General features: G+C 37.4%; 1 protein-coding gene and 1 long non-coding RNA gene across 5 annotated transcripts in view; one reads left to right on the forward strand and one right to left on the reverse strand.

Moving 5' to 3' along the window:
• phf21ab (PHD finger protein 21Ab) overlaps positions 1-13,027 on the forward strand; it is a 19,631-nt gene continuing 6,604 nt past the window's right edge. For 2 of the 4 annotated variants that reach the window (XM_079411639.1, XM_079411642.1), the window contains exons 1-8: positions 1-174; positions 3,277-3,319; positions 3,879-3,981; positions 5,784-5,816; positions 6,069-6,134; positions 8,722-8,889; positions 10,135-10,389; positions 10,742-10,834. In XM_079411639.1, the coding sequence (XP_079267765.1) occupies positions 3,925-3,981; positions 5,784-5,816; positions 6,069-6,134; positions 8,722-8,889; positions 10,135-10,389; positions 10,742-10,834 (672 nt within the window). In that variant the 5' untranslated portion in view covers positions 1-174; positions 3,277-3,319; positions 3,879-3,924. Of the gene's footprint in view, positions 175-254; positions 293-3,276; positions 3,320-3,878; positions 3,982-5,783; positions 5,817-6,068; positions 6,135-8,721; positions 8,890-10,134; positions 10,390-10,741; positions 10,835-13,027 lie in introns of those variants that run through there. The other 2 variants (XM_079411641.1, XM_079411640.1) reach the window with 2 other exon arrangements.
• LOC306866429 overlaps positions 6,709-13,027 on the reverse strand; it is an 18,563-nt gene continuing 12,244 nt past the window's right edge. Inside the window, exon 4 of the long non-coding RNA XR_013783942.1 lies at positions 6,709-7,402. This is a non-coding gene — a long non-coding RNA (uncharacterized lncRNA). The remainder of the gene's footprint in view (positions 7,403-13,027) is intronic.

Consider the following 13,027-nt stretch of genomic DNA (forward strand, 5'->3'; position numbering starts at 1 on the left):
CAAATTAAAATTAAACAAACAAAAAATAAGCTCGGTAACCTAGCTAAATTCAGCCCAGAGCACCACTACAGCTATGTGAGGGATCGGACCGAGATCTCGGAGTGTTTGTAAATATTTATTTAAATAATTTGCGGGGAGAGAGAGAGGCACTACTGCTCAAGTGAGTAGAGGAGGGTAAGTGCACCTTGGGATCTTTTTTTTATTATTGCAACTTTTATGCGCCTCGTTTTTGGACTTTAATCGTTCAGAGACTCTTCGTCGCTTTTCCAAATCCAAACCCCGTCGCGATCGGGTAGGTAGAGAAGTCAGGATCCCGATGTTTTTGGAGCAGAATTTCCGCTTATTTCTAGGAGTTGAGTGGTGTATTTCTAAGTGCAGCGCGTGAATCGAACGTTCCGCGCGTTTTGTTATTTTGTAACATTTTAAACTTCGCTGGATACATTGTTGCCGCAACGGTTGTTTCCAGCTCAGTGGAAACAATGTATCCGATGGCAGCGGGGGGATAAAAGAGGGTAGAATGAAGATCTTTTGCTCATACATGGCTTGAATTAGTGGTTGCGGCTCAGTCGAGTCCATCTAACTGTAATTTGTGCTGTTGGCCTGTTAGCTTTAGCAGAGTTAGCCGTAGCACAATATGAAAGCTCCTTATATCCAGCAGCAGGTTTGTAAAAAAAGATTCACTCCTATTTTGTTAGTTTTTAACGCTTTTAGTGCCTGGGCTTGTTGTGGGTGGGTGATAAAGTGATGCTTTTCGAAGCACTGCGATTTTGCTGTTTGTTTAGAAAGTGGTTTTCTAATGTTGCTCTCTTTTTTTGGTTGGAGGAGGCTGAGTTATTGGAGCTGATGTGTTTTAGCTTGCACCAAGTACAAGCAGATTCTTTTAGAGTGAAAAAGAAACTCACAAGTGGATCAAACATGCATTTCCCCCTGTTTTGTGAACCTTTGTGAAAGTATGCTGTCGGTAAACACTTTGGGCATCATCTTCCGTGTTTCCCTGAGGTTTATAATAGTGGCCTAATCAAAGTGCTGCTTAACTTTTCCTGTCTTTTGCACATCCCTGATCAGATGTACTGAACTAAAGGCCGATTTCATGTAGAGCTCAGGATAATTTGGGGTCAGACTGCAGCTTGACTATCTGTCAGAGTGTTTTTGCACACTATTGTAGTTTTGCAGATGGCATATTAAAGCATTTGGAGTTTATTTGAGAGAGGTTATATGGGAACATGTTGTCTTTTTTGAAATGTAGGTGCTTTTTCAACAGGTTTAGTATCAATTTATTTTAGTTTTCAACTGTTGATGTTTGTCAAACTTTAGTAAAGTGTTTAACTTTGTTTTTCTGTTTCTGTTTTGCTTTCATTGTTTATATTTTGACCTCGTTGTTGATATTTCATGTTTGTGAAACTTTAAAATGTGTTTACGCCCTCATCTGACATGCTTTGTTTTCCTTATCCAGGTAGTTTCACTTTTAATGTTTGCACTGTGGCAATCAAATCTTTGGGGTATTTATGATTCCACGTACCAATGTGCGTAATGGATATAATGCCTTTATAATACTTTATACAACTACATTGGAATATCCACGAGTTTTGTTGTTGATGCCATTCATGAATATCAAGCAATTATGCAAAACAAAACGTACTGGCTTATCTAACATGGCACTGGACACTATTTTAATCCTATAACTTGTGTCCTGTCAGGTGTAGTTGTGATATTCTGTTACCTCATCTAGGCCTGGATACTATTTATAAAGGACAATAATTCACATTACACTTATTTAGTCTATTTTTAGCTGTTTTATATCAGTTTGCTTAAGTAAAGTATATTTGTTCCCCGTACTCGGATGAATCAGTTGTTAATAGTTGAATTAAAGTCATTTCAATGTTTGCTTCTTGTTACTTTTATAGGTATTAGTTTAAATACGAATATGAAAATGGCATAATGTTGTTATACAATGTACCTGATTGATTACAGTAATGTTGTTTCAACTTATTCTCACTTTTATGTAATTCATATTGCTTACCTTTTGAAATACGAGGTACATTATATATTCGGCAAACCACAACTGAAAGTTTTTTTCTGGAATGTAGTTTTGATCTGGGCTGGCTGTATAGTTTTACAAAAAAACATTTCAACAAGACAAGAAAAGTCCTGTGTTATTGCACTGTATAGCTGTCCTATTGCAAATAAGAACCTAATTTGAATTTTAAACTCAAAAGTATATTAATTTTTCATTATACAAATGCTAATGTTGTCCTCTTTTTATATTTAATGTGCAGGGTTTAAGATAAGTTAGCTAATGCTTTCTAAAAGCCGGTCAGCATCATGATTCAACATAAATCTCTTTTATGGCATCCATGACAAAATACCTAATGAGATCATTTTTTCCGACTATTTCAGGGGAATTTGCCTCTAAAATAAGTTTCATGAGTTGAATATGGATGTTATTGTTATTATTACTATAACATCAATTATGATTATAATTTTACTAATTCTTACATGGTACTATTCCTACTTGGTTAACTATAAGTAATAATGTAAATTTCAAGTTTACGTAAATTAATACAGAGATTTGGTAAAGGTTTTGGATTGTGATTTATTAGATTTTTTTTTTTTGGTAGTTTGCAGCAGAGGTGCTTTACCGCTAAGCCACCTCAGCTTTTGTCTTTTCGCTAGTTAACATTCAAGAATTATGATTTACTATATTATGAATATAGACTGCATGCTTTTAAAAGACATCCATAATCCACTTCAGTTTTCATAATCACTCCCGATTTTTATGGGCACCCAAGCTGACACGGTTCTCTTCCTAAAGTTCCAGTGATCGTATTATTTAGTTGTTTGTTATTACAGACTTTATTTGATCTAAGACCAGCAGTGACTCATACACTTGTCGATTTGAGAGGGTGTCGTTTCCTGTGCATTGTAGGCTGAAGGTCCTGAGATACCCGTCTGCCGTGTGGTCATGACAGATGTCATCGCTGGCGAGTACAGGCTTCGCTTAATATCTCAGAACTCCATTTGGCAGGACTGCACAAAGGACAAATCCGATGCTTGAGTTTTGAAGAAGATATTTTTAGGTCCGTGAAGATGCACAGGGATGCAGGACTTTTTCGTCGTGGGGTTCATAGACGGGATGAGCAATTAGAAGCCCACTGAATGCTGCGCTTGCAATGTTGCCCCTTTTTTACACAGACTGTATAAGAGAGGGAGAGGGAATTGGAGTGTCTCTCCCCCATCTAATAGGCTGTGTGTTTGTGTGTGTTTCATCTTGTGCAGGGAGTTGGAGAGCGCGCGTGAACACCAGTCTCAGTGCCAGCTGGTAAGTCCTCTAATAGCCTCTGTTATAATTGTCCTCTTGGCACAGGGCCGCACACCAAAATCAATGAGAGTGAATGAATGTCTGCAACACTGCCTCCGTTTCGCTCACTGTTGCACTAAGCATCGAGGTTGTTCCGATTCGTCCGACGGGCAAACAGTCCTGCCCATCTTCTCGATTGTCACAAGTTTGTATCCTCCGCCAACCCTGGTTTTCCCAGAAAATTGCTTTTCAACAAGACCCACTATTGAGTTTCTATTTCTTCTCTTAGTCCCGTTTGGCCAAAATACTTTTTTGAACTTAACCAAGAGGTTCTCGCAGTGTGCTGCTCTGGGAATACGAGCTGAATAAAGCGTGTCTGTTTACTACCACCTGAGACATCATGAATCATGCCTCGATTTAGAGAAGTGCATTTTTCCCTCAAACCGAATTAGATACCGACTCGTGTTCCCCCTCCTAGTGGTATTGGATTAAGTCAGCCACCGAGCATCTTGCAAAATAAAGGTTGAATATATAAAATAGAAAAAAAGTCTGTAAAAGCTCTCTTGTTTGATTTCTCTAGACAGGCTGAAAGTTTCCTGGGACTCTCTTTCTGGCGAACTGGATCAATGATGGAATTGCAAACATTACAGGAGGCCCTAAAAGTGGAAATACAAGTCCATCAGGTAAGAGATCTCGCAAATGGGCCTCTAATCAGTTAAATCATGTGGGGAAAAGTGTGCTAAAGTGTCACTGTACTTTCAGTACATGAGACCTAAAATCACAATCCAATGCTGGAAAGCACCTTCGTTGTTTTACGGATGATTCAAATGATTTGGGAGTCTAGTGGAACAGGTCTCCAGGTCCTCTGTTGCGCTTAGTGATAAAATGAAGATATGTTTCTCCTCTTGTCCCTCGCAGTCAGAGGTGGCGTGTCCCAGCAGGCACAAAATTAGTCGAGCTGTCTGAGTGGGGTAAGAGAAAGACAAAAAGACAGGGAGGGAGGGACGGAGAGAAAGGAAAATGAGGAGAATCGGGGTCATACTGGGCAGATGAAGCGTAAGCCATTACTTCAATTTTAACGAATCATCACAAGCAGGTGTTCTTTTACATACTGGAGGGTTTTTTTTGTGCTGCCGTCTGGTTTTGTCTTCATATCGCTTGGAATATTTGACAGGCAGGTGGAAGTGGGATTTCTGCCTCATCCCGGGCAGCTGAACGGGTTGTTTTGTGGTCTCGCATAACTCTCTGTTCACTGGTGGACTGCAGAAACTTTGAAGAAACATAAAATCGCTCTTGGGCTTTTTTTTTTCTTTTTTTTTTATTAAAGTGGAGCAAAATGTCTCATAGTTTTTGTCATGTGACTGTATATTTGGAAATGGCCTTATATGTACCCTGTAAAAAAAAAAAAAAAAAGAATGTCCTGCCTGAAAATTACCTTTTTTTTTTTTTTTTACAATACCTGTGAAAACAGAAAATTGTACAGAAATTCCTTCATATTAACACAGTATAGTATATTGTGCCTTACTTTTATGGATTTTTCATAAGGCATACATCTTATTGTAGTTGAGAGATTTTAAACTTTTTTTTAAATTAATTTATCTCTACAAAATGTAGGTGAAATTAGTTAAATTTTAAAACAAATGTATTTATTTTTAAAATATTTATATTCCTGCATTAAACAAGATGCTTTTATCCAAAGCGACTTAAAGTTGCCAGTGTATAAAAGAAAAAGAGCTAAAGAAAAATCATACTAGTGAATAATCATGAATAATTAAATGCTTAATTTATTATATTTTTAATATTACAATAATGGCTCAACTAATAGCAAGTCTTCAAAAACAGTTTCATTATATCTTCTGACTCGTTTATGAAAATGTGAATGGGACTGCTTTTTAAATTATCCTATCTATCTATCTATCTATCTATCTATCTATCTATCTATCTATCTATCTATCTATCTATCTATCTATCTATCTATCTATCTCATAGACTCATAGAGCTCTGCTGATCTATCTAATATTAGACATTTCTATTACCTGATGTTATAGATGCTAATTTCAGTTAATAGCAGATGTCCTGAAATATAATTAGAGGAACTCATTTTACTCTCCCTTATCTTTTTCACTTCTTAATATATCTGTCTCTCGAAGACTGATGTTATACCAAGTGGATCAACTCATCAACTGAAATTGATAAGTTTCATTTAATTTACACTTGTTCTTTGCAAATGCAAAATGTTTGTTCAAAATGAACACATTAAATGGTGTCTCCACAAACCGTTGTTAACCGGAGGACAGTTACTCTTACAGAAAGCCATTGGCAGGCTGCCTGCTGCTCTGTCTGCTTTTGTTTGAAAGTGAAGCAGGTGCAATAGACTGTAGTTCCGCATGAGGCCTGTAGATGGCGCACAACGTCTGTAACTCCCTCCAAAACTGTTGGCATAAGTTTTGACTGCAAATTCTTGTCTTCTCTTCTGTTGCCATAGAAACTTGTCGCCCAAATGAAGCAGGATCCACAGGTAAATATTCTTTATGACATTGCTCTTCAGAAATAATCCTTTGCTTTGTTTGAGAACTTTTAACATTACTGATGGCTGAGTATTATATTTATATACTAATAAGGCAGCATGGTGGTGTGTATAAATATTTGATTAAACAAAGGTTGAGCAATTCAGAATGTATATGATTCCAGGTATTTGTTCAGATATGACACAAGCTCATAGTTTCAAAAAGAAGTGATTCTTACACTTATCTTTGCTCTTTTTTCATAGAACGCAGATCTGAAGAAACAACTTCACGAGCTCCAAGCGAAAATCACGGCTCTGAGTGAGAAACAGGTAAGAACTTTCACAGTCGTTGTGACGTCATTCACTACTTCAGGTGCTGAAACAAATGTTTTTAAATAGTGAAACACCTGAGTTAAATGCTTGTTTGCCTACAAATGTGTCAATGAGCAAAGGTTGATTGTGATATTGGGGTTTAAAAAAAAGACACTGCATGACTTCATTAGGCTTATTTACTATTTGCTTCAGAATGAAGTACAAACGATATTCTCTTAATGTACAATTTATGATATATGTATTTTATGCTGACAAAGAGGTTGATGGGAAATGCAGTTTTGTTTAGTAAAATATAATTTCTTTTTTTGATTTTGATGTTGAATTGTGTGTGTATATATGTGTTTTTTATATATATATATATATATATATATATATATATATATATATATATATATATATATATATATATATACACACGTGTATATATATATATACACGTATATATTCAACATCACAGAATCTATCTATTGCTTTTTGTCTTTTTTATTATTATTATTATTTTTATATATTACTATTCAGGTTTCATTTATTCTTTTTTCAGTTTTACTTCAGTTTTAGTGTTTATTTTTTTCCAGTTAGTAATTTTAGTGCTTTTGCTGTTCAGATTCACTGAAAGTATTTAATCTTTTACTTATGTTTTATTTTATTGAATTTTTTTATTTATTTTCATTCCAGGATGTTTTAAATGGTATAAATGATAATAAGCCTGTTAGAGTTTCATTTCAAGCAACACTACAAAAACACCAGTATGTTTCAGCACATTTGTGTGTCCAGGTCAGTTTGTGTTTACTGAAGCGATTTTTGATTTGTTTGCTTCAAATGGGTCTTATTGATTTCCTGAAGTGGCCATTGGATCTTGTGGGAATTTTAGTTTTTAATGACAAAATGACAGTGGAAATAAGCAAAGACTGATATGTATTTAATTGTTTTGCTGTTGAGAAAAGAGCAGCCAGCAGGACAGGCCTGGGTCTGTGGCAGACGAGTAATACATGCAGCCCGCTGTGTGTAGCGCATGCGTTTGATGTGTGTGTTGGGGCTTGTCTCGTCTCCTGCTGAGAGGTGGAAACACTCCAGATTGTCAGAGTTTGAGATTGCACTTATTCAGTCGCTTCTTGAAAAGTCTGGATTTTTAGCACAGCTGTTTTGGGCCAATGTTTCACTTTCTATCTCTCTTCCTCCTCTTGAAATTCTCCAGTTAGTTTCATCAAAGAATTGTCCCAGTTTACTGACTCGCAGATCACTGGCTTAGCTTTTAGCTTTTTATCCTGAGAGAGAGAGAATAGATCAGTATGAGTACACATGATTTGATTTTTTTTTTTTTTTTTATTCTATTCAAATATGGAGGGCAAATATTGTGTGTGTGTGTGTAGCCTTAGTCAATCCAGACAAGGATTAGTGCACAAGATGATGAAACAGTACAGTGAATTGTATTGAGTATATATACTGTTTTGAAGTCACTGTATTACACTGTTTTATAGTTAACCGAAACTAAAATTAACAGCATAAAAACATTTTCATTACTTGAAATAAATGTTAACTGAAATTACATATAAAAACCTTTTATTTCAGCACAAAAACACAAAATACAATTATTTAAAATAACTACAACTTAAATGAAAGCGGAAAAAAAAAATACAAATAAAAAATTCAAAATATTAATAAAAAAACTATAATACTATTTCAATGATAATATTCATTATATTTGTAATATCCATTAAAAATAACATGTGTATTACAATAGGGATTTTTTTTTATATTGGTAAAATCTACATATTTTCTCAGGTTGTAAGTTTGATTCTTACTCGGACACTTTTTCAATTCTGTCGGCTGTGAATACTGCTTGTCTGCCTTTTTTACATCTCTGTTCCATTCATATGAATTCTATATAACTCTTTCTGCATCATGAATTTGTATTTATGTGATTTTAGCCTCGATGTGAGGCCCGCAGCTGGCACGGTGGTCTGTTGCGTATGTAAACTTTCTGCTTGTGAGTCTAAAACCGCTACAATGTGATTGATCATCCGCTTGAAGAGAAAAATAGTTTTGTCAAAATTCATTTTGAGGAAGAGACTTTCATTTGATGTTGTGCTTAGCGCAAGGGCTTTCTTGAGGAATATGTGTGTGTGTGTGTGTTTGCACTCTCAGAGGTGCGCTTTGGCTCCAGAGGACTCTGAGGCAGCAGAGTGTGTGAGATGAATTTCAATCACGTTTTTCTCTGCGTGTATGCGTGTGTGTGTAGCGCTCAGTGGGCCTTTATAAAAGCATTTCCAGTGTTGTTAAGATGGTCTCGCACCTGAAGGGTCTTTTAAGACTGACTGAATAAAAGCCATGGCTTAGCTTCACACCCAGAACAAAGAAAACCAGGGAATTTGGTGACTAATAATCTATTATTAGAAACCACTGTGGCCAGATATAAACAGAATATCGAAAAGACGAGATGGGGCAGTGGTCTTTTCATTTTTATTTCTTGGAAAAAATGCGTATGTGTGTTTCAGAACAATTTGTTTTTCTGTAATCACCATTTCCTCAGAATGTGACTGTGAATGGATGTATGATTTCCTGGTAATTTCTCTCCCTCTCTCAGAAAAAAGTGGTGGAGCAGTTGAGGAAGGAGTTGCTGGTGAAACAGGAGCCCGACTTGAAGCCACATATGCTCCCAGCAACCGCAGACGGTAAAACCGTGCTGCTGATGCCCGCCTGCCCCCCTTCACAGCCACCCACAGGGCCTCCATACAACCAGGGGGCGCCACAGGTACCGCTTCACACCCCGAACACCACACAGTTTCTAGACAAAATGGAACATAGAACAGCTCTATACTCGGAGGTGATTTGCAGCTTAATACTTACTTAACACTGGTGAGACGTGAATTCGATTCCTGTACCGCAGCAAAAAATTAGCCGATTAGCTAGTTTACCCAAAAGGTTTATTGAAAACAATTGCCCTGACTCATCCGCGGTGCTCTGTTCTAAAGGCACACTCTGTAATTGCAAGCACACAAATCTTTGTCCCTGAAATAAGCTTTGCGCTTATGAAAAATAAGGGCAGAGTGACCTTAGACTCTTATAAGAGTGTTATTGCTGTTATATGGCCAATAATGTACAATCTCAGCCTCTCTGATTTTCTGTGATAAGGGAAGACCAACTAGAGTGAACGTGTTGCTATTTAAAATACAAAAGAATTTACTATTTTCCATAGAATTTATAAACTACTAAACTATTAATATAAATAAAATCCACATTTGGCATTTGCAAACTGTTTTTGTGATGTGGCACATTTCTCAGAGAAACTGAATATTCAACAGAAACAAATTATGAATTGGGACTAAATTCATCTTATATTCATTATTTATATATATTCATTTATCATTATTTTGACAATTATTTCTGTAATCTAGTGCATTTGTAATTTGTTAAACTATTCAACTGGAAAAAGTTATATGGTGGGATTATGTTTTATTAATACTATGCAGTGCTGTCAAATCCATTAATCCTATCCAAAATAAGCATTTGTGTTTACATAATGTGTGTGTTCTGTGTATATTTACTTATAAATATACACACATACATGTAAATATTTAAGAAATATATGTAATGTATATAAAATAAATCGAATATATAAATTACATGTATAAACGATAAATTTAATCGCCATTGATCGATTATTAATATTAATTGATGACATTTGGGTATTACATACAAGAATGGAGCTAAACTTGCAATGTGACTGTTTAAACAATCTCTCAATAGCTTATTTGTGATTGGTTAACATTATCTAACAGCACTTGCTCTCTTGGTAACATCAATGGAAAAAAGTAATTTCAAGTTATTCAATTTTGATGAAAGGCAAGGACAGACCATTTTTTTTCTTATATGCACTGATAATTCGTACACAATAACAGCAGAAAAATCAAGTCAATAGCACTTTAACATCTTTTGTTTCTCCTCGTCCTCATTCACTACTTCCCTCAATCAACTTACCTCCCACCTCCTCGACTAGAAGACTCTCACCGTGACGCCGGTCATAACTGCAAAGACTCTACCTCTTGTGCTGAAAGCTGCCACCTCCACCATGCCTGCTTCCATGGCAACACAACGCCCCACAGTTGCCATGGTCACTGCCATCAGCAACCCCCCGAGACCCGGCGCCAATTCTGACTCCCAGAGCACACCAATCAACCTTCAGGTGGCCAGCAAGCTACCCAATCAGGACACAGATGCCGGCACACGGATTGTGTCCAAGAATGTTATTGTCGTGAGTGTGAATCGCTGCTAAAGATTCTTCCTCTTCACATAGTGTCTCCATGTAGCTTAAATATAACAATGTTAAATTGAAGTAGAAATGCCAGTCTGTGTTTTTGCATAGCTTGCTGTAGACTAGTCATAGTCAGACCCACTTGGCTTTGATGTGTTAAGAACAGGATGTTTATGTCTCCAGTTAGTATGAAGATTTGAAATGAGTTCCTTTCTGACAATGATGTGCTTGGCTGGGGTGTATGGTGACATTACATTCTGTGATGTAACCAGATAGAGGATCATTTCCTCAATGTTGTGAATTTCTCCATTTCACCTGCTGAGTGCCCAATAAATGGCTGGTTTTGTCACAGGTGCAGGCCACCACCACCTCTGCCCAGCCTATCAAAGTTCCCCAGTTTGTCCCTCCTCCTAGATTGACGCCTCGACCCACCTTTCAGCCACAGGTGCGTCTCTGTTAGACCTGCCCCCTCCCCTTATGTATGTGCAGTTCCACACTGACGCCACCAGAGGGACACACAACCTAGTTTCAGAGGCCTTGTGTCTGTAAAGCCTTTGTTTAGAGAGACATTCTGATTCAAGATATTTTTAACTTATCACCTTGAAAGAGTTTTTAACATGGGAACTAAAATTGCTCGAACAGTCACCCAAACTTCAAGAGATCACTGTTCCACACCTAGAGACCCAAATTCTGCTTTTTTCCTCGTAGTAAAACTGTCACTCACCTTCTCCTTCCCAGCACTGGCTGTTGCTGTGATACTGTCTGCTCACATTTTTTTCCTCTTTTTGCTTTAGGGTGCTTACACACTAGATTTTACGCTCTGTTAGAAATGTTACAAGTCTATTGATAACAGTTGGGGATATTTTGTTGTTATAAAAAAATTTAAAAAAACCCAAAGGTTTGTGAAAGTGATGCTCAGTCATGCAACCTAGAACTGTTGCTTTGCACTCTGACCTAGGCATCTGTTGACCAATGAAAATTCAGTCCACTGTAGTACTGCTCTATTTTAAACTGGCCTGCTTCTGTCTATACTCTCTTAAAGCATTCCTCTCTGTCAAATGCTCCATCACAGCTTTATCTAGTGTGTAAGCTCCCTTAAGCACCGTGTCTATACTGGAAGTGACCCATAAGTGCCACCACTTAACAACTTGAGGTGCATGACTCCTTCAATAACAGTTGTTTCAACATTTGGGTGAATAACTCCCCAGAAGTCCATTGGTATAAAAATTGAACATACTTCTGTATGGTCGTTACTTATGTCTGGTGTAGACACGGTGTTTCAGAGTAAGACAGCGTGTTGCTGTTTGTTCCTTTGTAACTGATGTAATGCTGTTGCTTCAGTTGCAGCTTTTATTTCTGCTTTTGTTCTTTGATATTGCTTTGGCTGACCCTGTCATTAACCCCCTACCCCCTTAAAAACTGACAGTATATATCACCTTTTACCTCAAAAAGCTATGTAATGCTAAAGCGAGCTCAGATGAATCCACTTGAACCCGACATTTACTTACCCTTATATCGTTCTAAACTTGTTTGACTTAGGTGTGTGTTCACACTTGTCATGTTTGGTTCGATTAAAACGAACTCTGGTGCGATTGCTCTGTTAGTGCGGTTCATTTGAGTGTGAACGCTACCATCCGAACCCTGGTGCGCAGCAAACAAGTGGACCAAGACAGCTAAAAAGATGGGTCTTGGTCCTCTTCCAAATGAACTCTGGTACGGTTCGAATGAAATAATATGAAAGCAACACGGACCAAATACTTCTAAACAAACCAAAAACAGGATGTAATGACAAGATGCAATGCTATGCGACATGATTTGATCACGAGGAACGAACGGTTTATCCAAAACAACATGAGCAGAGGGCAAACGTGGAGCAACGAGTAGGTAAAATGCCTTTTATAAGCTCTTTGTGAGTTTGCAGGTCGTAAAAATAAAATCACATGTGCACGCAACAATGAGCACACTTACTCCAGCAGACGGCATTAGTTCTATTCGACTTATCTTGTTTCTTGTTCGACTATGTTCGTTTTAAGTCGAACATGCCTATTGTTTGGGGTGTTCAGCAAGTTCCATCACTAAATATGTCATTCAATGACCAATCAGGTTGTGAACGTATCACTATGCCTTTAGGTTCGGTATCTTTAGGTTTGCTGTCAAAAATGCCAGTGTGAACGGCAAGTGGACCAGGACCAAATGTATACTTTTCTTTCTTTCTTTTTTGGTCCGGACCAAACGAACCAATAGAACTGAACTACAAGTGTGAACGCACCCTTACTTTCTTATGTAGGCAACTCTGGCCCTGAAAGTCCACTGTCCTGCAGAGCTTTGGTCCAACCACAATCAAACACCTGAACAACTAATCAAGGTCTTTAGGATAACTAGAAAGTTATAAGCAGGTGAGTTTGATCAGGGTTGGAGCTAAACTGGTGGACATTGTAGGTCAGAGTTGCCTAGTCCTACTCCTGATTTGTTTTGGTGTTCCTAAATTGAGCTCTGCACACATTTTCATCCACTTTTAAACTAGTTACTTAGGGGTGAACCAGAGCTCAGTGTTGGCATTACTTATGACTGAGGTTGCCTCTTAACACAAAACAGCATGGATGTTAGGGGCATGGAACCAGAGTGGCTTTCATGATTG

Source organism: Barbus barbus, assembly GCF_936440315.1.
Source record: "Barbus barbus genome assembly, chromosome: 48".
Taxonomy (NCBI): Eukaryota; Metazoa; Chordata; class Actinopteri; order Cypriniformes; family Cyprinidae; genus Barbus; species Barbus barbus.